The sequence below is a fragment of the Dipodomys merriami genome, unplaced genomic scaffold, assembly GCF_024711535.1.
Source record: "Dipodomys merriami isolate MVZ:Mamm:240054 unplaced genomic scaffold, mDipMer1.0.p SCAF_275, whole genome shotgun sequence".
Classification (NCBI taxonomy): Eukaryota; Metazoa; Chordata; class Mammalia; order Rodentia; family Heteromyidae; genus Dipodomys; species Dipodomys merriami.
Window position 1 is genome coordinate 941,664 of NW_027204215.1, and position 26,982 is coordinate 968,645.

General features: G+C 54.5%; 2 protein-coding genes across 5 annotated transcripts; one reads left to right on the top strand and one right to left on the bottom strand.

Moving 5' to 3' along the window:
- Nucleotides 1-1,065: 1,065 nt before the first annotated feature.
- On the bottom strand, nucleotides 1,066-5,673 carry LOC138837794 (baculoviral IAP repeat-containing protein 7-like). Its single transcript, XM_070036806.1, has 6 exons — nucleotides 5,292-5,673; nucleotides 3,851-3,950; nucleotides 2,767-2,848; nucleotides 2,503-2,548; nucleotides 1,479-1,547; nucleotides 1,066-1,259 (listed from the first exon to the last, which is right to left on the bottom strand). Exons 1-6 carry the CDS (start codon nucleotides 5,671-5,673, stop codon nucleotides 1,066-1,068), a joined length of 873 nt encoding a protein of 290 aa, XP_069892907.1.
- Nucleotides 5,674-9,096: 3,423 nt separating this feature from the next.
- Nucleotides 9,097-26,499, top strand: LOC138837774 (YTH domain-containing family protein 1). 4 transcript variants are annotated; one of them, XM_070036771.1, is made up of 6 exons: nucleotides 9,097-9,212; nucleotides 9,446-9,470; nucleotides 10,563-10,642; nucleotides 11,937-12,077; nucleotides 18,642-20,201; nucleotides 25,242-26,499. In XM_070036771.1, the coding sequence occupies exons 1-6, from the start codon at nucleotides 9,186-9,188 to the stop codon at nucleotides 25,266-25,268; spliced, it is 1,860 nt and encodes a 619-aa protein (XP_069892872.1). In that variant the 5' UTR covers nucleotides 9,097-9,185; the 3' UTR covers nucleotides 25,269-26,499. The 4 variants fall into 4 exon arrangements, with proteins under 4 accessions (XP_069892872.1, XP_069892873.1, XP_069892874.1 ...); XM_070036772.1 differs by lacking the exon at nucleotides 11,937-12,077 and having other exon boundaries at nucleotides 9,099-9,212; XM_070036774.1 differs by lacking the exon at nucleotides 9,446-9,470 and having other exon boundaries at nucleotides 9,118-9,212.
- The last annotated feature ends 483 nt before the right edge of the window (nucleotides 26,500-26,982 follow it).

Consider the following 26,982-nt stretch of genomic DNA (forward strand, 5'->3'; position numbering starts at 1 on the left):
CTTCTCAGATGAAGCCCACCTCCCAGCCCCCCAGAACTGAGGCTACTCGTCCCTGCTAGGGCCGGGCACAGGGAATGCTGGGGCCATGAGCAGGACAAGCTTTCTTCTTGGCACTTTGGGCAGAGTCCTGAAGAATCTTCAAGTATCTATGATTAGGTAGACAAAAAGGACCCTGCTCTCCAACTCGCCCTTCTCCAGGACACAGGGGCTTAGAGGGTAATTAGAAATAGGGTCTCTTCAAGGATATGCATGAGACTATTCCTTGCTGAACATCCACAGAATCTTGAAGAGACAGGACAAGATGGGCTGAGCTCCACCCGGGGTGGGGGTGTCCCTCTATTTTATTTATCTTCAGAAAGTATCTGAAAACTACAGCAAAGCCACTCTCTACACCACGTGGGGGTGGTCCTCCACCCCAGGCTTCAGTCCAGGAATTGAAGCTGGTGAGCAGTAGGCACTGGTCTCTCAGCATCCTTTGCAGACCCACCGAGAGCTGGGGAAAGGTAGAGGCAGGCCTGGTACCTGCTTGGGGGCACAGTGCCTGCAAGATGCAAAGCTAGTGTCGGTACACCGCTCCTCTCGTCAGCCAAGCCCGGGGCCTCAGCACCCAGGGAGGCCCTGACTGGCCACTTTGGCAGGTCCTGGGAGCACACTGGCCTTCGAGAGCCCCGAGCAGGCAATGGTTCCTAGTCAGTATGGGCATCACCCACATCGCTGAGCTTGGGGTCCCTACAAAGCCCCGGGTACACGTCTAGGCCCCAGCCCTGCCTGCTTCACTACTCTATAGTAATAGAGCCCTCCCTGCGTCATAACTCTATAACCAACGTCACTGGGCCTGGCGGAATTCCTGGACATGACTTGACAGGGCAGGAAGTGCGGGCCCAGGCTCCCTGCGGCGGGCAGGGCATGCCGGCCCATGACCCCGTGCTGGATCTAGGAAGCCAGTGAGGCAGTAGGTTGGCTGGGAGTGGAGGCGTAAGGAAAGCGGCCCTGGCTTCCGGCACGGCTGTGGGTCTCAGCACTCGGGAGAAGGGGCTCCCGGGAGCAGGGGGACGCTCACCTGGCCTAGGACAGGAAGGTGCGCACGCAGCTGCTGATGGGGGCCCTGCAGATGGGGCACTGCTGCAGGCTGGGGGCACAGTCAGCGCAGACCAGGTGGCCACAGGGAACGAAGACAACGGACACGGCACGGTCCAAGCACACCTTGCACATCCTCTCTTCCTGGAGTCGCCGCAGCTGCTCTTCTGCATCCTGGACTCCTGGGGGCTCGAGAACCCACAGGCACCCTTAGGTCCTGGGACTGGCTGGCTCCTTGAGAGCTGGGACGTGGGCCCACCCTATCTGTGTGACCAATGGGAGTGTCAACCAGGCCCACAAGTGGCCTCTGCCCGCCCCACCTGCCCAGGCTGGGGGGGGCAGCTAAACCTGGCCCCAGCCCCCCGGTCGGCCCCTGGCTGCACCTGGCTCCCTGGTTTCACCGGGCTCTCTGGCACATTCAGGCTGGATCTCTCCTCTGGGCTCGGGGTCAGGGTCTCTGTGGACAGGACCTGTGGGCAGTTAGGAATGGACTTGAGCCCTGGCCCCTGAGTGGAAAGGGAGGCCCAGCTCAGAGATAGGCCTGGCAGCCAGGAAGATCTGGTTTCGCCCCTGGGAGTGGGTGGGCCTGGCTCGGGAGGGCCCGAAGCTGGAGTGGGGCACCAAGGAAATGGTCCCTCTTCCAGGGCTTTCCGCACATACTCGTTGGGCAGTGGCCACGGGTGTTGCATGCTGGGACTGCTGGCAAGAAGAGGAAGAGGGGGGAGGCAGGAAGTGTCCAGGGGGCGGAGATGCCTCTGGCCCCTGCCACCTGGTCTCCATTTTCTTCCTGGAGCAGGTCAGCCACTGGCTGTGATGCGGACATGCTGCGTGCATATGGGTACTTCCTCCGTGCTGGCCACTTTTGGTGGCGAGGGAAGGGCAGAGGTCCAGGTCACAGAGAGGCCTGTGGCCTGCCAGGGAATGCCATCAACACTTAGTGGAGTCTGTGCTCCACAGGGAGTAAAGGTCAGACCCCCTTTGCCTGGGAGAGCCACATTCTTACAGCCTCTGCCAGTCACCAGGGAGGACAGTGAACTGACCACCATGGTCACTGTGGACACAAAGCATCCCACAGACCCAAGCAGTCCCAAATGGGGCTGGGGCTGCCGTTACGCCACACCCAGGGCCAGGCTCAGGGGAAAAGGATGTCTGCCCATGAGCACAGAGTTGGCAAGTTCAGATGGGATTTGAGGCGGGAAGCTGTAGGCCCCTGGAGACTCACAGAGCGGTTGAAAGCTGTTTCTTCCTTAGATTCCTTTTTGAATCTGCTTACAATGGCAGCTTTCAGAAGCCATGGGCAGTGAAGGCCCCGGCGGAGGCCACCCAGCGCCCCCCAGGGAGCCCTGTGCATGGGCATGCCCATGTCCTCAGTGTCTCAGCTGTCCAGTGGGCGCGACACTCCTGTTCCAGGCCACAGCAGCTCACCTGAGGGTGCCTCGGGGGCCGTATCTTCTGGGTCTTCCCATCGGTCCTGGTAGGAGAACATTTGTGCTTAAGGAAAGGAAGGGTGGGCCATTACCCACCTGAGCCCCGACCTATGATTGTTCCTTCCCAAGGTGTGACCTAGAGACTATGATACCCATCCCAAGGTCATGACCCAGGGCACACGATGCCCCTCCTCAAGGTCAGGACCCAGGTCACACGATGCCCTTCCTCAAGGTGACTTCCAGTCCAGCCACTGAGACTCACCCAGGGGCGGAGCAGGGGGGCACAGGCCTCCTGGACACTGTGGATGAAGCCTCTTCCTTTGGACCAGAGCAGGAACCGGCACCTGGAGACCAGACTGAAGTCTCAGGCCAAGGCTGGGCTGCCACAGACCCACGTCAAGTTCCAGCCCAGTGAGCCTTCATGACTGGCTTTCAGCTGCTCCCAAGGCTCTACTATGCCCTGTAGCAGTGGGTCCCACTGGGAAGGCAGGAGTGGATCCCCTGGGAAGACAGCAGTGGATCCCCTGGAAGACAGTAGTGATCCCCCCTGGGAAGACAGCAGTGATCCCCCCTGGGAAGACAACAGTGGATCCCCTGGGAATGCAGCAGTGGATCCCCTGGGAAGATAGCACTAGATCTCCCTGAGAAGAGAGAGTGGATGCTCTAGGAAGACAACAGTGGATCCCCTGGGAAGGCAGCAGTGGATCCCCTGGGAAGATAGCACTAGATCTCCCTGAGAAGAGAGAGTGGATGCTCTAGGAAGACAACAGTGGATCCCCTGGGAAGGCAGCAGTGGATCCCCTGGGAAGATAGCACTAGATCTCCCTGAGAAGAGAGAGTGGATGCTCTAGGAAGGCAGCGGTGGATCCCCTGGGAAGGCAGCAGTGGGTATACCCTTCTCACCCTCCCCCTCTCCCCCCCTCCCCCTGGGAAGGCAGCAGTGGATCCCCTGGGAAGACAGCAGTGGGTATACCCTTCTCACCCTCCCCCCCTCCCCCCTCCCCCTGGGAAGGCAGCAGTGGGTCCCCTGGGAAGACAGCAGTGGGTATACCCTTCTCCCCCTCCCCCTCTCCCCCCTCCCCCTGGGAAGACAGCAGCTTCCTGGCTAGGCTGTTTTAGAGACTGGATCTGTGCATGCAAGGGGAGGAAGAACAGGAGAGATGGGGGAAAGGCAGAGGGGGAGAGAGCGCTCTACATGCAGAGCGGGACTGCTTCCTGCCCTGGACCTTAGGAGACCCAAGGACTGGGACAACCAGGCGGCTGGGCCAGTCCTGGTCTTGGCTGGACAGGGTTCTCTGGGCCCTTCCCTAGCCCTTGCCATGCCTGCAGTGCCCACAGGCGCTTACCTGGGGAACCACTTGGCGTGCTCTGTCCAGGGGTCATCCCCACGCTCCCAGCTCTGTAGTCCCCCGTAACAGAAGAAGCACCTCACCTTGTCCTGCTGGCCTGGGTGTGGCAGAGACACGGCCCCAGCCTGTGCATGGCCAGGAGCCCCGACCCACCTGTCCCACAACCCCAGGATTGCCCCTCCAAGGCCAGGAGCACCAGGAGCACCAGGGCTGGGTCCCACGTGGGACCTCCTGGTGGGAGGGGACGCCACCCAGGGCTGGGTCCCACGTGGGACCTCCTGGTGGGAGGGACGCCACCCAGGGCTGGGTCACTGTCTCACAGGCGCCTCACTATGTTGTGGGTACACGCTTATGTCTAAGGCCGATGAGAAAGAGCCCGGGCTGTAGTCCAGGAGGGGTGAACATTCAGGAAAGGCTGAGCTGGCACTTACATTGTTTAGCGTGTGTGGCGGGGGAGGGCCTGGGACCTCTGTAGTCTGGGACTTGGGGAGCTTTTCACCTCACCTCACTGCCCCACCAGAGAGAGCTCCTAGTGGGCAGGGAGACAGCCCTTCGGGTGCCAATTTGGCACCAGACTTAGTTTGAAAGGGTCACACCTCCCTAGCATCGTCCCCTGCAGCGCCCGACTACTGCGAGCAGACGTGAGCCACAAAACCTTTGCAGAGGCCCAATGAGTGTACAGGGCTGTCCACAGCCTGCCCACAGGGTGTCCACTGAGCGGCCCATTACACTGACCACAGAGCCCCTTCTTAAGCTGGTTCCTGACCATCCAGCTGCTGGTCCCCTTACCGTAGGTTCAACTTGGCCTCTTACCAGACAGCGCCCAGCGGAGGAAGGACTGACTCCCCAGGTACAGCTCTACCCAACTCTCCCCTGCCAAGCAGGTCTCACGCCTTGTCCCTCCGTCAGGAAGGGTCGAGCACACGGCCTCTGGCCATGGGCAAGGAGCTGCCCACACAGAGACCAGGATGGTCATTCAAGTGGCTGTGTCTCGAGTCAGGGGCGGGTACCAGCCTGGGCGTGGAAGGTCGAGAGAATGGCACCTCCTGGGCATGGAAGGCTGAGGGGACGGTTGTGAGCCAAGCAGCAGCTAGGTCATTCAGGCCAGCCTCTGTTCCCAAGAACAACGTCCTGGTTTTGTCCCTAAACCTCTCTTACTCTGGGGATGGGGCCTAGTCACCTGTCACCAAGCCTGCTGGGGACTCGTGAGGGGCACGGATCTGCAGGGCCAGATCCAGGTGCCACCACCGAGTCTGCCGACCCCCCACGTCAAGATTGCACCAGGGCCAGAGCAAGCCCCTCCCCCACGTGCCCAGGTTTTCAGGTGACCCTGGGGAGGAGGGCACTGGACCATAGTGAGGGCTGCAGGAGCACAGACCCTTCTGTGGGAAGGGTGGGCAGAGCGCCTAGCCCGCCACGGGAGGACCCTGGGGCTCACCAGTGTGGAAGAAGCCGGCGGCAGCCAGCAGCTCAGGCTGGACGCCGGTAGCTGATGGCCAGTCATAGAAGGAGGCCAGCCGCAGCTCCTCTGAGCTCATCTGCGGAAAGGCAGGCCCCTGGGGCGAGGCAGCCCCGGCCCCCTCCTCCTCTTCCTCTGTCAGGGGGCGCAGCTGGCCCAGAATCTGCCCGTCCACACGGTCCTGGCTCAGGTCACCACGGCACAGACGGTGGGGTCCCTGGCTCTCCGGCCTGGTGCTGGGACAGGCTGCCCGGGGGCTCAGCTCCTGCCCACAGCGCTGGCACTTTGCCCTGCCCTTGGGCCCCATGGGGAGAATGCGAGCTCTGACCAGGTCTGCAGCAGAGAATGAGACCCGTCGCATCCAGGACTCTGCTCCTAACTGCCAGCAAGCGGAGCCGGCGGTGCCCTGCCCCTGGGTGCCTGGGTGCGGGAATGCCACGGGGCCCACCACTTTCTGGAAGGGGTCAGGGTGGCGGCCAGGTCATGTGGTCTGTAGTGGGGTGTGTCATGGGGCCCTGGCAGGGGGCACAGCAAGGGCAGCGGTGGGGAACACAGGCCCCACTCCGTACAGGAGCCTAGCGCCTCTCAGAACAAGAGGAGGAATGGACCACGGTACCCTTCCCAGAGCATCCCCTTAGGCTGGTGCTTGTCCTGACACGGGGCAGGGAACAGCGGCCAGTCATGCTGGTCAGGTGCCAAGTACAGCTTCTAGAAGTAGGTCATGGACCACAGAGCTTTGTGGTCAGCCCACGGGAGACCGGGGGATGCCCCCATGCACAGGCAAAGCCTGGTACCAAGCAGGGATCACTACTTCAACTTGGGGAGACCCATCAGTGGGAACAGTCTGCAGTTCCAACCATAATTCCAACCAGGCCTGTCCTGCGTGTGTCCAGGTGATGTCCTCTGTGGGGGCGCTGGGAGTCTCCTGCTGGGTGCAGCCCTCCTCAGCCTCAGTGCTGGCCACCTCCTCCAGGCCCAGCCTGGGCGCTGCTGCCTGAGGGATGGTCTTGGGGCAGTTAGGAGCCTTGCGTGTGGGCAACCTGCCCTAGGGCTGCGGGTTGGCTCCAGGTCTGTGTCGAGGCTGCTTTCTGGTGTGCCCCGTCAGATGGGCTTTGCTCAGGTCTGGTCCTGGGACCCACCCTCCGGACAGGGCCTCCCGTGTCCCTCCAGCTCCTCCCTGTAGCTAGGGAATGGGGAGGAGAGACAGGGGCTCCTGGCTTTGGATGTCTCCTAGGGACTTGCATTCCCATATCCAGTGGAGCCCAGATGGCCCTGAGGCCAGCTCTGTGGGCTGCAGCTCGTGGCCCCAGCCTTCTGCTGAGGAATCCAGGTGACTATCAGCTCTGTTTCCAGCAGGGCTACCGGGGAGCTCTGGAGAAGACAGCAGGAGTTCACCCCAACTCCACAAGAGCAGAGTTCAAGGGATGAGTGCATGGTTAAAGGAGCTCTGAAATTCACCTAGGCGGGGCTGGCTCAGCAGGCAGCATCAGGCTTGCCTAGAGGCCTGCCCAGCTTGCAGAACCTCCTGAACTTCAGGTCCTCTGGCTTGGGGGTCGGACTGGCCCGCATGCCTCCGTTTATGGAGGACCAACCTTGAGCAACACGTCTGGGGGATGGGGATCAGCCCCATAGCCACGTATGACTATTTGAATTTCACTGCACAGAAAATCGAGTCCGCCAGTTTCAACTATTGCGTAGCTGCATGTGGCTGCCGACTATGGGGTAAGACATTATGAAACACCAGAGTGGCTACCATCCACACTGCTGCAGCTCTCCCTTCTGAACACTGCCCCCCAGCAAGGGAAACTGAGGCAGGTCAGCGGGGAGCTAGAGCTCGGTCCGCCCCCTACTGGACACAGAGGAGATGGCAGCCCAGGGACAGACTGGGGACCGTGGGGATGAAGGCCTTAAAGAGAACCCAGCCAGGTGGGTCCCAAGTGTTCTCCGTCACGGGCCGCTCTGGAGATGAGAGGATGGAGGAGCTGTCAGGCAGAGAGAATACCAGACAGGGGAGCCGAGGACGGGCCGAGAGGTACTAACCGGACGGCAGGGTCTGGGGCAATGTGGAGGGCCACCCCTGCAGAGGAGGAGCTCTCTCCCTCCGTTTGGGTGGGCAGGACCGCTCCTGGATCGCGGCCTAGGGAAGGTGGTGCGCTGGCGCCGCCTCAGCCCACCCGGGGCTGGTCCTTCCCACCCGAGTCTGGATCGCCCAGCCGGCCGACCCTGCCCGGTACCCAAGTGTGGCCTCATTCAGGAACACGGCCTCTGCAGATTTCATTACCTTGGGATGGGCTGCACAGGACTGACTGGGGGGCCCCAAGCCCAACAGCCGAAAAGGCGCAAGCCAACGGAGCGGCAGGCAGGGCCCTCCCCGGCGAAGCGCGTCCCAGCAGAGGGAGCGCAGCCTGTCCGCCGCGGTCCGGCCAGGGACACGGGGGTGGGTGCCGGCCTCCAACCCTCCAACCCGAGGCCGCCACGTGGGCGCCCGCGGCCCCCTCTGTGATTCTAGCCAACCCGTCCTGACGGGAGCTGGGCTCAGCCGTGCCCTCCTGCGGTCCTAAGCTGGGGGGACACTGACCGTGGAGGGCCGTGGGTGGAGGCTGGGCCGTGGCTGTGGCCAGGCTGTGAGCGGAGGCGGAGGCCGAGGGTGGAGGCTGGGCCGTGGGGAGGCGGGGCCATGGGTGGAGGTGGGGCCAGGGTGGGGCGTGGGCGGAGGCGGGGCTGTGAGCAGAGGCGGGGCCGTGGGTGGAGGCGGGGCCATGGGCAGAGGCGGGGCCGTGGGCAGAGGCGGGGCCATGGGCAGAGGCGGGGCCGTGGGTGTGGCCAGGCCGTGGGTGGAGGCGGGGCCGTGGGTGTGGCCAGGCTGTGAGCAGAGGCGGGGCCATGGGCAGAGGCGGGGCCGTGGGTGTGGCCAGGCCATGGGCAGAGGCGGGGCCGTGGGTGTGGCCAGGCCGTGGGTGGAGGCGGGGCCGTGGGTGTGGCCAGGCCGTGGGTGGAGGCGGGGCCATGGGCAGAGGCGGGGCCGTGGGTGTGGCCAGGCCGTGGGTGGAGGCGGGGCCGTGGGTGTGGCCAGGCTGTGAGCAGAGGCGGGGCCATGGGTGTGGCCAGGCCGTGGGTGGAGGCGGGGCCGTGGGCGGAGGAGGGCAGGGCCGAGGCCGGAGCAGCCGCGGGCGGCGGCGACTCTACGAGGCCCAGCGCCCGGTACGGCCCGCGGGAACGCGGCCTCTCGGGCACGAGGGGCGGCCACGGTTCTCAGCGGTGTCCTCCGGCCGACGCCGGCCCGGCCTAGTGCTGCTCCCCGCAGACCGACCCGCTCGCGTGGACTTCCCGCTGCACGACCTGCTCGCGGCCAGGACCCGCGGGCTCGCGGTCCCCCTGGGGCCTCACACGCCGCCCCGCGCAGCGCCGGCCGCGGCCACCGCGCGGGGGACGGCCGCGCAGGGACCCGGGACGGCGCCCGCCACCCACTTCCCGCTCGGCCCGCGCGCGAGCCCCGCCCCCGGCACGTGACTTCCCGGCTCGCCCCGCCCCTGCGCGGGAGACCCAGACCGCGGCGCGAAATCGGGCGCGCCGAGCGGCACTGCGCAGGCGCCCCGGCGGCGGCCCGCCGGCGCTCCCGGCCTGCCCCGCGCGCTGACGTCGCGCAGCCTCGTCCCCGCCGTCGCCGCCGCCATTGGAGTCGGCTGCCTCTCCGCGCGTCCGCTCCGGCCCGCCGCCCGCCGCTGCCCTCGCGCTAGCAGCCGCCGCCGCCGCGCCCGGCCGCGCCCGCGGAGTTGGCGGCGGGGCCCGGGGCCGCGCGCGCGGCGAGTCAGGCCCGGCCTCGCGGGAGGCCCGAGCCCCGGCGCCGGCCCCGCGCCGCGCTGTGGATGAAGCATGTCGGCCGCCAGCGTGGACCCTCAGGTAGCGGGCCGGGGCCGGGCGGGCGCGCGCGCGCGGGGGGCGCGAGGCCGGGCGCCGGGCCCGGGGTGCGGGGCGGGGGCCGCGCCGTGGACCCGCGGGCCGGGCCGGGGTCGCGGGGTCGGCCGGCGGGGTCGCGGGGCAGGAGGCGCGGAGGTTCTCCGGAGAGTAACTCTGTCTTTCCTTTCCCGGGCTGGGTTGCGTCCGCCCGCACGTCCCGGCCTGCGGCGACGCAGAGAACAAAAGGACAAGATAATAAAGGTGAGCCGAGTTCCGGGATGGCCGTGCGGGCCGCGCCGTCGGGGCCGCGCCCGCCCGCTCGGGCGAGAGCACGTCCGCGGGCCGGGCCTGGAACCGGAAACCTAAGTTTCCCCCTCCGGCTGCGAGGAGGTGAAAGTGTGCGCGGCAGGTCCGGACTCTCCAAGAAGTTCTCTCCTGCGGTTCCAGTGCCGGCCAGGTGGCCGGAGTGTAGGGAGGACGGAGGAGGAGGCGGAAGAAGCCGCGCCCGCTCGAGAGTGCGGCCCGGAGGCCGGCGGCCGAGCGCCGGCCCTCTGCTGCCACTGGGGGTCGGTTCGGGGGAACCGGCCGGCCGCGGGCCTGGCCTGGCCGCGGCACTTACAGCCGAGTCTGTGGTCATTTCCTTTGTTTTTCTAGTTTGGAACAGACTCCCGCACTCACTCTTGGGAAAACCAAAGACACTTCTTGCTTTCTTGGAAGACTTTTTAGCCAGTGTGTGTGTTACTGTAACCAAATATGGTTCATCGTGTTTTACGATTGGAAAAGGCCCAGCGCCTGCCTTGCCGTTCTTTCCCCTTTCTTTCATTTTCTGGCCGAGCTTTCGAACAGCAGAAATTTAGTGGAGAGCAGATCCAGGTGAACTTGGTTCACAGCCCCGTCCCAGCTGAGCACCCCCTAGTTTCAGTGCTTCTCCCCTCCATCCTGTTTGCCTAATAGAGATCTTCTGAGACTTTGTCCAGAGCTGGGGTAGGGCTGAGACCCTGTTTCATGGGCTGGAGATAGGGCTCTGGTAAACCTGTTGCCTGACACGTGGGAGGCCCGAGTTCCATCCCAGCACACAACAAATCACAGAACCCTATTCTTGCCAGTTATTTTGTTTGCCCCTATTTTTGTCAACCTCCTACCAAGTTATGATTGTCTTTTTTAAGAGTGTAACTTAAACTTTTCAAAATTCTGCATTACTATCGTAACTAGGTATGTAAGCATCATCTTAGTGGATTATGCCCATTTTAAAATAGTCATAATTTGTGCTAGAAATTGATGAAAGTGGACTAATTTCCATGCTTGAAACTAATCTTTTAAAACTTGATAATATTTTGCAACTTCTTGTTCTAGTACAAAATGGTTCTTTGCATCAGAAGGATACAGTACATGACAATGACTTTGAGCCCTACCTTTCTGGACAGTCCAATCCGGTGAGTTTGATTTGTTAGATATTTTAATTATAAGATTTAGGGGCTGGGAATGTGGCTTAGTGGTAGAGTGCTTACCTAGCATGCATGAAGCCCAGGGTTCGATTTCTCAGTACCACATACACAGAAAAAGCCAGAAGTGGTGCTGTAGCTCAAGTGGTACAGTGCTAGCCTTGAGCAACAGAAGCTCAGGGACAGTGCCCAGGCCCTGAGTTCAAGCCTTAGGACTGGCCAAAAAAAACAAACTAGCTTAAATTGTAACACACCTTTACTGTCATATTCCTGGTTTATTAAACCTTAAACAAGGAAAAAACTGGCCAGAAAGTATTAGAAATGATAGAATGGCCTTGAGGACTTGCTTCTTGGCCTTGAGGACTTGGCTTCGAGCACTTCTTCCTGTTTGGCCTAGGCGTGAGTGTGATGCACTTAGTTTTCTCCCTGAAGAAGGCACACTCTTAGACACCAGGATGAAGGCAGGGTCTTGGTGATTCCCGTTCTTTTTGGGTCAGTGATGTTGCTTCTACAGAGTGCAGGTGTGTTTAGTTCTCTAAGGTTTTCTGGCCTGTTGCATTTGGTTCTGGAGGGTTAGAATTGTGGGACTAGATCAGGTAAACAACTTGAATCTTCTGGTAGTTCAAGGTTTCACAGCCTTGGCCTTGCGGACATTTTGGACATTGTTTTGGCTATTCCGTACACTGTAGAATGTTTAGCATCCTCCACTTTTTTTGGGGGGGGGGTCATTCATGGGGCTTGAACTCAGGGCCTGGGGACTTCCCTGAGTCCCTGAGCTCTTCTGCTCAAGGCTAGCACACTACCCTACCACTCAGAGCCACAGCTCCACTTTCAGTTTTGTGGTGCTTAATTGCAGATAGGAATCTTGTAAACTTTCCTGCCTGGGCTAGCTTTGAACTATGATCCTCAGATCTCAGCCTCCTTAGTAGCTGGGATTACAGGTGTGAGCCACCGGCCACTGGCTTTCCTTCACTTCTATTCGCTAGATTTCATGAGCACTTATCCCAACCTTAGCCATTCCCACCTGTGATGTGATACTGCAGATGTCTCTTGGGGACAGAATTACCCTGGTTTAAAACCATGAGCAGTTGGGAATGCAGGTTTAACCATATATCTGCTGTTTTAAAATGTATTGTACATATTTACTTTAGCATGAAGCGAGACTTTTGACATCCCTGTGCTAGACTGAAAAAAGGCCTTGACTTGGTTTTGTTTTTGTTTTGTCAACTGCCCTTTTCAAAAGATTTTAGATCTTAGTACTCTTCTCTATACTTCTTCCTATTAGCTGCTCAGGAGCCTAGAAACCAAGTGTGGGCGGGGTCCTGGATCCGTCCCCGCGGCTTGGTTGCCCCTGAGAATCTGTTCCTCCAGGCAGGATGGGGCATTGTCGAACCCACCTGTCCTCAGCCACAGACTTTTGACCAAGGTAATGGCAAGAAGTTAAGTTTATTTTTTTAATATCTTATTTCTTTTCTTATGGCAGTATCATGTACCAAATAGTAACCAAAGTGATGAGAAGGAGGTTACTTCACAACACATGAATTGTATTTTCAGAAGGGGGAGTGCTGGTGTTCTTAAAATGGGACAGATTATTTTCTGCTATCAGTAATGGCCACGGTTGTTTCTCTCTTGGAGAAGCCATAGAAAAAAGACATGAGTAGCTTTAAAATGGCCTCTTTGTGTTCATTAGGTTACAATGTGTACTTTTGAGCAAGGTGATTAATCAGCACATTACTTAAGAGTCAGTCTGTTCTCTCGGTGACTGATAGAAGATTTTCCAAAATAGCAAAGAGATGGGAAGCCAATCTTCAGTCTTCACTTGTATTTACAGATGAAGCAGCTCAAGATCCTTGAGACTGCAGCTTTCCAAGGTAGAAGAGGAAACTTGGGATCGTTTAGCAGATGCGTACCCTGCTGCCTGGAATTCTCGTTTCAGTTATGGTCACTGGGAGTTGTTATTTTGTTGTCTTGGACCCTTCAGGTGGAGGCTGCCTGTGAGGAAAGTGCACTTTCAGATCAGAGCTGTGCTGTGGTGTCCAGCCAGGAGAGGGGCATTTTGTGGCTGGTAACAGTAATGTTAAAATCTGATTGGTGTGCAGCGTACCTCATCGACTCCTGTATATGTGTATGCCTGTGTGTGCGTGTGTATGTGTGAGCTGTTAATGTGTTTCAGCTGCAGGGATGCTGCGAATGTTTAGAATTCAGTCACTTGGCTCCATGCAGCATGCTTGTGGAGGTGACAGCATAGAAGGTAGTGAGCAGCCCTTGTTTTGAATCCAGGTCTGGTCAGCTGGAGTCGCTGTGCAGAAAGCATCCGTAGAATGATTTGGACATCTTTGGGGGCCTGCTGCGTGCTAGCGGGTGAATGTCACTTTTTGTGGGCTTTGGTGGTGTGGGGCCTCACGGGACTCTGTCTCCCTGCTGTGGATCTGACGCGCCTGGTTGCTGCTGAGCAGCATCATGAGCCCTGATTGAGAGAGGTGGGCTGACAAACCTTTCTGGAAATGAAGTAGAGAGGTACAGAATAGATGACTCTTGAGTTGGGGATCCTTGTCCTGTTTTCTTTTTCAAGGCTTTGTTGCTTCGGGCTTCCTAGTTTCCCGGTTCCTCCTGTTCTCTGGGAAGCAAGGGATGGCTTACCTTAAAGAGGAGGACCTCCTGCCTTTGAGTGGTGACTGAGTTAGGAACAGTTGGTGCTAACCCCTGGCCGGCCTTATCTGATGAGCTTGGCTATGTGCTGTGATCCCAAGGACACCTGGGCATCGGGGTGTTGGTTGTCAACAGAAAGCAAGAAAACCAAACTGCTTTTACCTTTTTGCTCTCATAATTCACTTGTGTACTAGGTATTATAGGGAAAGTCTCGTGCTCCTATTGTGAGGTGCATGGTAGTGATTTTTTTTCATGGGTGGTAATTTTTATTTTTTCTGAAGCCTTGCTTATTTAATCAAGTCACCTGAGTATTGAATTTCTTTCTTTTTGTTTTGATGCTGCTACGGGGGCTTGGACTCAGGGTCTCCTCATGCTCTGATTTTTTTTTTTTTTTTTTTGGCCAGTCCTAGGCTTGGTCTTAGAGCCTGGGCACTGTCCCTGAGCTTTTTGAACTTGAGGCTATGCAACTTGAGCCACAGATCTGCTTCTTTTTTTTTTTTTTCTTGATGATTAATTGGAGATGAGTCTCATGGACTTTTCTCCCTGGCTGGGCTGGCTTTGAACCTCAGATCTCAGCCTCCTGAGTAGCTAGGATTCCAGGTATAAGCCACTGGTGTCAGGCCATGCTCTGCTGTTTTGCTCAGATAGTGCTTTACCTCTAGTCTAGCTTTTTGCTGGCTTAGTGGAGACAGTAGCATGTATGTGTGCGTGTGCGTGCATGCGCGCGTGGACGATGGAGTAGTCCTGAGGCTTGAACTCAGGGCCCATGGGCTGTCCTTGAGCTCTTTCTTTGGTCAAGGCTAGTGCTCTACCATTTGAGCCACAGCTCCAACTTCCAGCTTTTTGATGGTTAATTGGAGGTAAGAGACTCATAGACTTTTCTTGCCCAGGCTAGCTTTGAACCGTAATCCTCAGATCTCAGCCTCCTGAGTCACTAGGATTATAAGCACGAGCCTCCAGTGCTTGGCTCTCATGGACTTTACTGTCCAAGCTGACTTTGAACCTTGATCTTCACATCCTAGTCTCCTGTTATCAGCATTAGACATTGGTACCCAGCAGGACTGAACTTTATTATGAGCCGTCATTTGACATGCTGGGAAAACATAATTTGCCCAGGTGAAGAAGAGCTTGTCATCAGCAGATGCCCATCCTGTTGTTTCTTCATATGGGACTGTGGTGTGTCCTGCCTCATTTGTATGGGACTCTGCATCCCTGCTTTGTATCTTACTGTTTTGCTGTTTGATCATGAGTTATTTGGGCGTCGTTACTGCCTCTAGACTGAAGTGTTCTTTGAGTGAGTCTAGAATCTCCTTGAACAGTCCTTGACATACATCCTCCTCAGCTGCTGGCTTGTGTGGTTGAATGTGTGTGTCCATGCTTCCTCCTCAGCTGCTGGCTTGTGTGGTTGAATGTGTATGTCCATGCTTTCTCTTTAAAGTGGCAGGCTTTGAAAGCTGATAGCCTGATTTGAGCATTGTGCTTGTTATTACCCCACTGTCCAGGATTTCTGTCAGAGTTTGGGCACACAATTAAGCTAAATAATGCTGTGCCCTGCATGCATGAACAGCATTGGCTGTTTCATGTGAAGAATTGGTAGAAACACAGCACTTGGATTGCTGATGTACAAGCAGTTCTTATGGCCCAGACAGCCTGCAGGGTCAGTAGTGTGGACCTGTCTCACATCAGCTTCTGCGACTGCACTTAAATAACATGGGCTTACGTGAAAGGAAGGCCCAGTGTAGTGTCCTGGAGGGATTTGCCTACACAGTTGCTGCCATCACTATAGCTGGAAGCTGCAATGAGTCTTTACCTACTTAATTGGCAAGTTGCTGAGAAAGAGGCAGAAATTCTTTGTTGGAAACTGCTGTGTCTGCATATTGACCATCTAGCCGAGAGGCCAGAACCGCAGCCTCAGGAGGATCAACCTTGAAAACATGAGAACGGCCATCAGAGTAAGCGGTTAGTTAGTGTTGAGCTTTTTAAAATACCATTTCCTTTGCAGTGTAGCCACCCTGGTGAATGACTCAGTGAACAGCTCCCAGACACCCCCGTTCCTTGGTCACTTTTCAGCATTGCCCTTGATGCTTTCCTCTTTCGTGATTTGGTTTGATGATATCTCCATTTCTCAGCCTACTCCAAAGATGTGCTGCTGGACTCAGGAGGGGTCTCTGCTCTTTACCCAGTGTTTCGTGGTCACACTGATGAATTCTCTCAGAATTGTTTCCTTCTTAGAAACATGAGTAGAGGAAGTTAGTTTCACCTGCTGGTTACATAGCTCTAGTGACTCAGAATGGTTATCTTCCCTCCCTCTTCTCTCTTCTCCCTCCCTTTTTTGTTTTTTAAGGTAATTAAACTTGAATAATTACAGAAAAATTGTTTTTAATTCAAGAATAGGTTTATGAGTTCAGTGTGTTTGGTAATTTGTATTCCAAATGATCTAAGGATAATGGCTGCTGACTTAAAATTTCCTTTTTTTTTTTTTTTGTCTTGGGACTTAAACTCTGGGCCTGGGCACTGTCCCTCAGCCTTTCAGCTCCAGGTTAGGGCTCTACAGCGCTAACAGCATCACTTCTGGTTTTCTGTGGTTTATTGGAGACACGAGTCTCACAGACTTTTCTGCCTGGGCTGGCTTTGAACTGCAATCCTCAGATCTCAGCCTCCTGAGTAGCTAGGATTACAGGTGTGAGCCACCAGTGCCCGGCTCTTATTTTTTCTTTAAGTGTCTTACTGTTTTCTGGTTTGTGGGAAAGGGGCACTGAACTTTGAACTTTTAAAGTTCAAAGGTACAGTTTCTTTTTTCAGGGGTTTGATCTTTGCTTGGAAGATGTGTTAGCCACCTCTAGGTGGTATTTGTGGTACCCAGGGCTATAGTAGAAGTCTTGAATGTGAAGCCAGGTACCAGTGACGAATGCCTGTAATCCTAGCTACTTAGGAAGCTAAGATCTGGAGGATATCGGTTTGAAACCAGCCGAGGCAGAAGAGTCTGAAATACTCCATCTTGAAGTAATAAGCAAAATGCCAGATTTTGAAGTGTGTCTTATGTGGTAGAATACCAGCTGAGAGCAAGAAAGCTGAGCAAAAGTGTGAGGCCAATGAATTCAAGCCCTAGTGCTGGCTCACACACACACACACACACACAAAGAAATGTGGTGACTATGGTGTCACCAGTAGTAAGAGGGTGAGGATGGGGTCTTGAGTGTACTCACTCAGGGAGTTCAAGAGGAAGCTTTGTGTGAAGAGCAAGCTTTGAATTTGTTTAGCTTTATTTAGCCATGCCCTTGGTAAACAAACACACATATTGGTATGTTAGACTGCTGCTCTGTTGAGCCCCAAAACCAAGAAAGGACTGGGTCACTCTTGGCCCACTCCATCCCTTAGAATGGGTTATCAGAGCACTGAGCCTGAGCCTCTCTATAAGAGAAAGAGTCATGGTGTGGGTGTGTTCTAGCTTGACAAGCAGCCCCAATGTAGTTCCACACACACACTGTTGGTTCACATAGAGCAGCTGGCCTGTGCTCTCCACGGGGCCTGGGAACCGGGTCCCTTCCTGGGGAGGTTTGTAGCACGGGCCTCAGCCCGGCATACAGAGTAGTAGAGTCAGATCCTAAAGAATCAGGGATTCCAGGATCGGTGTGGGGCTCTGGTTGAAGTTGTGCTTAAACTTGAATTATCCAGGTCATGTTTATAGGTAGCACAGGCTGAGAAAAAGCTGTCGTCCACCTGTTGCATGGTAGAGAATCTAGTGGACCAGTTACAGCTCTGTGGCCAGTTCTGTATCTTACTTTATGGAACATTTCATGTGGACTAGAATGCCACACCACCATGTTCTCTCTTCCTTGGCCTGGAGTATTGAAGTGGCGTAGCTACTGAGAGTGGTAGGACTATCGTGTTTGGCCCTGCATGCGTGAACATCTGTGGTACACTTCACAGAGCGGCCCTCCCAGACCTGTTGACATTTCTCGTTCCCGGCTGACCTTGCCTCCCATGTATTAGGCTGCTTTGAAGGCTGCCCAGGGCGGACTGTGAGGGAAGATTGCAAAAAAATGGAGCCAGAATCATTAAAACCTGTTTCAATGATTCTGATTAACATGTTTCTCTTAATGCATAAGGTGTTGATAGAGTCTCATTTGTAGGACCTGAAAGGCTTCATTTCAGGGAACTTGTTACGTTTTTCTGAAAGGGTCCACTGAGAGGGGCCCTTGCCTCACCCTTCCTCCTGTCCTCAGCACCCTGCACAGCACGGCACTGCACAGGAAGTCACCTGCATCACCTCAGGCACGTGTGGGGGACAGGGCCCAGTTCTGACCAGGAGGACATCATCTCAGAGCTGCTGGAGAACCTTCTCAGAGACTTTTTCTCCCCCCCCCCCTTTTTTTTTTTCCTCTGGTCTTTCTGTTAGTTGTGGGGCTTGAATTTGGGGCCTGGATGCTGTCCCTGTTGCTGGCACTCTACCACTTTGAGCCACAATGCCACTTGCTGGTTTTCTGGTTAATTGGAGGAGATAGAGTGTCACAGACTTTACTGTCCAGGGTGACTCTGAACTGCGATCCTCTGATCTCAGCTTCCTAACTAGGATTACAAGTGTGAGCCACCAGCACCCTCAGAGATCTCTTAAAATGGCTCCTAAGACCTCCCTCCTCCACCATGGTGTGGTTGGTGCCTGTGGTCCAGCCACTTTAAAGCCCCTTGAAAGATGTCTGCTGTCGTGCAGACAGGGAAGCCCAGGAAGGCCGTCCAGATGAGGGCCCACTGTGTCAGAGTGGAGTGTTCACTCTTGAGAGGCTTGCTCTTAGCCAGGGCAGGAAAGCCCAGGGCTCTGCTGCCAGGCCCGCTGATGGTCCAGGATTGTGCCCAGAAGACACTGGGCTGGTGAGGGACAGGTGCGCCAGACTTAGAGGTGGAGCAGTGAAAGGTGTGGGGAAGCAGTTCTGGCAGATGAGTCTGAGGTGCCAGTATGGCAAGCCTGGGGTGCTGCTGATGGTGAGCCGCAGCCTCTGGGCCTGTGCACCCTGGGGGTATTTCAGCTGTTTGCGTTGGTGGCTGTTCCATAGTGGCCGCTGTGAGAGTTGATGGTGCGTGGCTGGCCCCACTCGAGGTCAGAGCTGCTCATCCTGTTCTTAGTGGCTCAGCTGTTGTTCAACCTAAGTACAGAGTCTTGTAAGTGTCACTGCTTTCTTTGGGTTTTGATTTTGTTATAGTTTTGGTGAACTTGGCTTTTCTCTAGGAAGGAACAGCTCTGCGTGGTGCCAGGCTTGTTTATGCTCGGCCTCTGTGAGGGGCCTGGTGTGCGTGGTGTCCTCCTGTGTGACACCAGTCTAACCTGTCATGTTTGTTTCCACAGAGTAACAGTTACCCCTCGATGAGTGACCCCTACCTGTCGAGCTACTATCCACCATCCATTGGCTTTCCTTACTCCCTCAATGAGGCGCCATGGTCTACTGCAGGGGACCCTCCGATCCCATACCTCACCACCTACGGACAGCTTAGCAATGGAGACCATCATTTCATGCATGATGCTGTGTTTGGGCAGCCTGGAGGGCTGGGGAACAATCTCTATCAACACAGGTTTAACTTTTTCCCAGAAAACCCTGCATTTTCAGCATGGGGAACCAGTGGTTCTCAAGGGCAGCAAACTCAGAGCTCAGCATATGGAAGCAGCTACACCTACCCACCCAGCTCCCTGGGCGGCACGGTGGTTGATGGGCAGACACCCAGCTCCCTGGGCGGCACGGTGGTTGATGGGCAGACGGGATTTCACAGTGATACCCTCAACAAGGCCCCTGGGATGAACAGTCTAGAGCAGGGCATGGTTGGCTTGAAGATCGGGGACGTCACCACCTCTGCAGTCAAGACAGTGGGCTCGGTTGTCAGCAGCGTAGCACTGACAGGTGTTCTTTCGGGAAATGGTGGAACAAATGTAAACCTGCCAGTGTCAAAGCCAACCTCGTGGGCAGCCATTGCCAGCAAGCCTGCAAAACCACAGCCTAAAATGAAAGCCAAGAGCGGGCCCGTGCTGGGGAGCACACTGCCTCCCCCGCCAATCAAGCATAACATGGACATTGGCACCTGGGATAACAAGGGGCCCATGCCAAAGGCCCCAGCCCCCCAACAGGCCCCGGCCCCCCAGGCTGCCCCACAGCCCCAGCAGGCTGCCCAGGCTCTCCCCGCTCCGCCTCCCCCTCTGGTCCAGCCACAGTATCAGAGTCCTCAGCAGCCTCCCCAGGCCCGCTGGGGTGCCCCTCGCAACAGAAGCACAGCTTTTGGGCAGAGCGGAGCCGTCAGCAGTGATGGCAGCTCTCCGGGGAATGCCCAGCCCACCTCTGCCCCCAGTGCGGAGTCCCACCCAGTCCTTGAGAAACTGAAGGCTGCCCACAGCTATAACCCTAAGGAGTTTGACTGGAATCTCAAGAGTGGACGAGTGTTCATCATCAAGAGCTATTCTGAGGACGACATCCACCGCTCCATCAAGTACTCCATCTGGTGTAGCACAGAGCACGGCAACAAGCGCCTGGACAGCGCCTTCCGCGCCGTGGCCAGCAAGGGGCCCGTCTACCTGCTCTTCAGTGTCAACGGGAGCGGGCATTTCTGTGGGGTGGCTGAGATGAAGTCCGCCGTGGACTATGGCACCAGCGCAGGGGTCTGGTCTCAGGACAAGTGGAAGGGGAAGTTCGACGTGAAGTGGATTTTTGTCAAGGACGTGCCCAATAGCCAGCTCCGGCACATCAGGCTGGAGAACAACGACAACAAGCCTGTCACAAACTCCCGAGACACACAGGAGGTGCCCCTGGAAAAGGCCAAGCAAGTGCTGAAGATTATCGCTTCCTATAGGCACACGACCTCCATCTTCGATGACTTTTCTCACTATGAGAAGCGACAGGAGGAAGAGGAGGTGGTACGCAAGGTGAGTTGTGTCTTCGAGGTCTGCTGCGTCTGTGCTTACCGGGTACTGCGCAGCCTGAGCAAAGAGAGATGATAGAGCTTGCCGGTGTCGTTCATAGGCAGGGGCCGGCCAGCTTTGGGCAGGGCTGTCCAGAGGCCGAGGGCCTTCCCTTCCCTTCCCTGGAGGAGCAGCCATGCCATCGGAGTGGACGTCACCAGTGGCTTCTGGCTACTTCTCAGTGTGTAAACATTGTGGTCAGTGGGAACACTGGACACATTTCATTGCCAAGAGCTTGAGGGGAGTTAGTTTTGTTCTTATTTTGCTTTCTGAACTCTGATCTCTTCAGTGCTTGCTAGCTTCTGTCCAGTCAGGTGCACTTGGACGGTGGTGTCTCCTGACCCTGGGTGGGGGGGTCAGTGAGGTGGTGGACAGTGCTTAGACGGTGGTCGGTGGTGTCCCCAGCACCCACCTGAGGGCGTGTCCTTGGGAGCACCCTTAAACTGTTGCACACACTAGCCCTAGGTGCTTTTCTATTTTTCTTTTAAAAACCCAATATTCCAACTCAGCATGCTCCCTCTTAAGAGAATGATGGGGAAGGAGCAGGTTTGGAATGCAGACATTTCATGTTAGGTGTGGTTAGATCCATTCACCTGGCGTTGGTCCTCACACCTGAAACACAGGTAGCGGTGCTCCCAGGGCCTGCCGGGAGTGAGTGCCTCTCCTCTCCAGAACAAACTGGTGCCCAGAGCTGGTCCTAGAACTGGGAATCAAGAACCTAACATGTGCTGTAAAGCTTCCTTTTACTCAAGAAGTAGCCAGAGAGGTGAGGTGTATTGTCTTATTTTGTGGAATGTCAGTGTGTAGTGGCCAGGGTTCTGGTCATCTCCATCCTCTGTTAGAAGCAGTTGCTCTTCTGAGAAGCAAGTGATTTTACTGATTGGGCAGAAAGGCATGTGTTTTTATTGGTCATGGGGCTTGAACTCTGGGCCTGACTGAATACTGTCCTTCAGCTCAAGGCTAGCTCTCTACCACTTGAGCCACTGCACCACTGCCGGTTTTCTGAGTTGTTTATTGGAGATGAGTCTCACGGACTTTCCTGCCCCCGCTGGCTTTGAACCACGATCCTCAGATCTTAGCCTCCTGAGTAGCTAGGATAATAGGTGTGAGCCACTGGTGATTGGCTAGCAGTGTGTTGTGTTTTCCAGTAACTAAAATGCCGTATTAGCTGTTTTGGGTGTAAAGTAAAACAGCCACGCATCTCTTAATGAAGGAACATTTTCTGAGCAGTGTGGCTGGCTGATTTTGTTGTTCTGCCAGCATTATAGCGTGTACCTACCCAAAGTAGTAGACCTGTGGCCCTCACTCCCACAGGGCCGCTGTTGTGTACACAGAATAACTTAAGTGCAGGCACGACTGTGCTGAGTAGTTGGATTCTAGGGTCAGAACAGACATAATTGTTCATGCAAGTGAGGTCTGATCTTAAACATCACCAGACGTTTGTGTGCTCACTTTTTTCACGTAAATAATGAATACTGTGTTGCCATGGAGTATCCTGGGTGCCAAAAGTTGGCAGTGAGCTTTGGTATAGGAAAAACCTGCCACTAATTTGGTTGATGTTTTTAAAGCTGGAGTGTGCATGAGAACTTGGTGGTGGGCGCTGTGCTGTTTGTAAAGCTGCGTGGTTCCCAGCAGTCTGCAGGCCCCAGAGGCCTCTGCCCTCATCCCTGGTCCTGGAACCGCTTGGAGGACTTCGGGGCTTCATTCATCTTGCCCCACTGAACAGCCAGCTGGGGATGAAGGGTCTCGGCGACCCTTCCCTGAACCATATCCTGGCCTGAGAGTTTTCAGTCCTGTAGTTCCATGTCATGTTGGAGGTGACAAGTGAGAACCTAGGTTTGTTATTAGTTGACTGTTGACTTTTAAATTGATATTTGCTGTGGATATGGTGGCAATGCAGGTATCTATGTGGTGATGGAGGTGGGCTTGGGGCGGCCTCAGATGGAGTCATGCCCAGGCTGCCCTGTGTGAGCTGCCACTCGTGAGGTTCCCTTCAGTGGCTGCGCTTAGGTTTGTCCCAGGTGTTTCGGGTTTTCTGAGGAGTGTGGTTTAGTGTGGCTAGTGAAGAGTGTTGGAGAGCGTCAGTCGCTCCTTCTCGCAGGCTGTACGTAGCACGTGTGGCCATTGTCCAGGACCCTGGGAGATCCCAGGGTGCTCTCAGAACCTCTGAGAGCAGATTTCCTCTTTGGCTCATCACTGAGAGACCTCATCACTTTCAAATGGTCCTGTTTTTCAAACAGACCCTTAGTATCTGTGGTTCAGATCTGTATGGTTCCAGCGAGATGGCCGGCAAGGAAGGGTTGCTCCCATTCAGTCACACTGAATGCAGGATGCTTGCCTCATTTTTCCCATAATGCCACCCAACTTATGCTAAAGACATACTGCCTTTCAATAAATCTCAGGTCTTCACTTTATTTATTTATTTATTTATTTTTTGGGTCCGGTCATGGGGCCTGAACTCTGGGCCTGGGCGCTGTCCCTCAGCTCTTCAGCTCAAGGCTAGCGCTCTACCACTTGAGCCACAGCGCCACTTCCGGCTTCTTTTTGCTTATGTGGTGCTGAGGAATTGAACCCAGGGCCTCTGGCATGCAAGGCATGTACTCTACCACTGAGCCATCTTCCCAGCCCCAGGTCTTCACTTTATTACTTAAATGTAGAACATTTACTTTTCTCCTTTGCTTTCTGGACACCACTTGCTTTGGGGAAGACATACTTTCACAACATTAAGATCAAAAAGACACGCAGCATATTGTACAATGATGTAAACATAACTGGCAATAACACAGTACTGATAGTTTCTCTACTTTGCTGTGCAATGGGTACATTGGAATTTACATTTTTTGATTTCTGGAATTTACTTTTTTGTGTACTGGGGCTTGAGCTCGGGTCTGGACACTGTCCCTTAGCTTTTTTTTTTTTTCCCCTCAAGGCTAGCGCTCTGCCATTTAAGCCACAGTTCTCCCTCTGGTTTTTTGCTGATTAATTGGAGATAAGAGCATGAATCAAACCATGATCCTCAGATCTCAACCTCTTGAGCAGTTAGGATTACAGGCGTGAGCCAGCTGTACCCAGCTGTACCCAGGGTTTGAACTCAGGAGCTTATGCTTGCTAGACAGACACTACCATTTGAACCATGGCTCCTTTTTTTTTTTTTTCTCTAATTACTTTTTAGGTGATAATCTCATTTTGGTCTGACTGCATTCTTCTTACTGTGACCTGCTGTATAGCTGGAGCCTTAGTCAGGCACCACCAGAGCTGTGCTTGGGGAAGCTGGGTATGACAGATCTGCAAATGGGATCATGGGCAAGTCAGGCTTTCTATACCTAGAATATAGGAAGAACAGTGTTTTTGCAGTTTCCTTGTCCAGCTTATAGGTGTAAACATAGCTTGTTTCTTAGGAAAGCACTAACAGTCAGAGGGAAGCTATATAAGTCCTAGGCTACCATAGATTTAACTAGCTAGTTCTTCATTGCTTAAAACAGTGGCAGTTGTGTGTTACATGTATTGCTAGAGATTGATCCTGCTTGGCTTCTAGCCACAGCCAGTGTGCTTGACTTTGGAGTCTTGGTAGAGGAGTAGAGGAGAGAGCTTAAGAATAAGGATTGAGTCTGTCGCTGCTGGCTCACACCTATCACCCTGGCTACACAAGAGACTAAGATCTGAGGATCTCAGTTCAGACCAGCCCAGGCCGGAAAGTCCGTGAGATTCCTTTATCTACAATTAACCGCAAAAAGCAGGAAGTGGAACTGTGGCTCAGGTGATATAGCACTAGCCTTGAGCATAAAAGCTCAGCCGGTGGCTCACGCCTGTAATCCTAGCTATTCAGCAGGCTGAGATCTGAGGATTTTGGTTCAAAGCTAGCCCAGGAAGGAAAGTCCGTGAAACTCTAATCTCCAATAAACCACCAGAAAACTGGAAGTGGCGCTGTAGTTCTAGTGTTAGAGCGCTCGCCTTGAGCTGAAGAGTTGAGGGACAGCGCCCAGGCCCAGAGTTCAAGCCCCACAACCAACCAAAAAAAAAAAAAAAAAAGAGTTCAGGGACAATGCCCAGCCCTAAGTTCATAGCCCCAGAACTGGCACAAATTAACAATGAATAGCATTTGTTGTTCTTCTAAGGATGATGTCTGAGGATGTCAGTTTGTGGGTTTTTTGGCTGCCATCCTGGGAGTTTTAACTTGAGGCCTGGGCACTGCTCAAAGGTGGAGCTCTACCACTTGAGCCACACCTCTATTTTCAGCATTTTGGTAATTGAAGGTTAAGAGTCTCATAGACTTTCCTGCCCAGGTTCGCTTTGAACTGTGACCCTTAGACCTTGGCTCCTCCATACTTGGAGTGTGTAGTTTTGCCCTGTGATTCTCCACCTGGCTTGCATCTAGGATGAGCATGCTGGGCACACAAGTAGCCCAGTGCTGTGCTGCATGCATCTCACGTCATGGGCTCCCAAGCTGAGAGCTACGTTTAGGTGGGAAGCACAAAGCGCTTCTAAACCCACCGGCCAGAGGCTGGGACAGCAGTTGTGGGAAATTGGTTGCAAGTCCCAGACTTTGTGTTCATAGGAATGGTGAGCAAGTCTTCAGCCTTTCTCTTTGTGTCCTTTGCCCTTTGTGGAGCACCCAGCAGCTTTGTCCTGGCCTTCCTTAGCCTTGTGATTCAGATCTTGCTTTTGAGCAAGCTGAACAGACTTTGGTGTCCTTAGAAGCCACTGGGATGCTTAAATGGAAGAAGAGACAAGAGAGCCCTTTCTGTGTTCGTTGCTTCCTTTGGCGCAGAGTTTTTACAGTGACCTGAGGGCGAGCTGCTCGCTGGCATGTCATTTGTACCCACCCTGGTCTGTGGGGGGCCTGGCAGCCCCCGAGAGCCAGAGCCGTGGCTGTGCACAAGGGAGCCAGCCTCACAGTCAGGTTATGACTTGGGCAGCCTCGGGCTTGTTTCTGGCAGGTCACCTGCACGGCGGAATTGCTCAGTGTTTTAATTAACTTCCTCTCCTTTTTTTTTTCCTCCATAGGAGCGGCAGAATCGAAACAAACAGTAAGAACAAACCGGTGTTTCTGGTTAACAGTGACTTTGAAACAAGTTTTCAACTGTATGCTTGGTGCTGCCCCTGGCATCAGCTCCAGCGTGTTGTCCAGAGCGGGTTGAGGGCTTGCGTCTTTACTCTTTGTAGTTCATTTTTGCCAGATGGATCTGCATTCATTTTTATCTTTTATATGTATCATAACCTTGTAGAACTCACTAATAAAGGACTATTTTTTGTCAGCTTATCAGACCTATGTGAAATATAAACATCCTTTGAAACAAAACAAAACACCTGATACATCCCAGAGGTTTTTTATTTTGGCAGAAATTATGTTCTCATTCTTACATTCAGTCATTTACATTTCTTACTCCTTTTCTGCCTCGGAGCAGCTGTAAGAGCACTCGTGAGTTGTTGAGAACATGCTGTTAGAATGTTGCAGCACTAGCCGAAAGGTGACTGCCACCTGTTCTCAGTGCTGGTAGGAAGGTGAGACATCACCTGATTCTGCTGGTTTGCCCTGTTTACCGTCCGTCGTCCTTCCAAAATGCTAGCTGCCCGTTTGGTTTTTCTGTTACAGAGGTAGCCTTCAGTTTTCAAATGTGGTGACCACACTGCGCTTTTGGGAAGGCCGACCTTTGGTGCATTAGCTGGCAGAGTGAGCTGCCCGCCCCTCCCTGCCCTGGCTCAGGGCAGGCTAGCTCAGCACTCAGGCGTTCGTAATTGCAGGTCATGTTTAACTCTTCCCTTTCCTCACTTGAGAATCCTAAAGCCCTCCTACATTTTTACACCACTAATGCTAAGCTTTAAATGTAGGGCCTGGCAGTGCAGTGTGATGGAAAATGCAACTGTAAATCTCACCGTGTGTCTATAATTTTTTTTTTTTCTTGTTGAATGGCTAAAAGAAAGCAAAAATCAAAAAAAATCTAGAAAACAAGCGTGTGTCCTGTTTTGTGGAACGAGGCTGTTGAGGATCTCCCCGCCACCTGGAGCTGGAGTTGCGCGTAAAAGCGGTGCTCGCGCCCACGCCCGCGCCCCACTGATTCTGCACGCGCCTGCTGTAGAGGATCCTTCCTATCTAGAGAGCAGATACTCCCGAAATAGATACTCCAAAAGACCGAGTGGACGTTTAGACTTGTATGTAAAGTGTCACCTCCTCAAGCTGTTACTGCCTGTCGGAGTCATGGACTACGTGGGAAAGCTGTCCTCTAGGAGAATACAAGCCTTAATAAACATACCTGTTTAGCAAGCTGTGTACTCGCATGCTTCCCCGCCTTGCTTGTGCAGCTGCAGTGCTGGTCCAGTAACTGGGCAGGGCCAGAGCTCTCTTGTGGAAGAGTTGATGATTTGTAAAAGTACTGAGGGACTACTATGAACTCAGGCCTCTGGCACCTTGCTCTGGAGAATTTGCAGGTGCACAGGGTAGACAGATTGGGCCGAAGCAGCCATGCATCGCCTGGCCTCCACACTCGATGATGCCCGCAGGACGCTTCCTCTCAGTTGCAGGCAGTTGCCTTGTGAGGTAAAGTTTACCAAAAAGAAAATGTACAAATACAAATCATAAGCATTCCAGAAACTCACTTTCCTAGGAAGTCACTGGCTTTACCAGAGTTTAACAATTGGAAGGAAATGCACACAACGAGTACTGGAACGTAGGCAAGTGTTTTATTTCCATGCAGCTTCCAATCACTTGCAGAATTTTGTCGTTGGTCATGGGGCTCTCTGAGCCGGG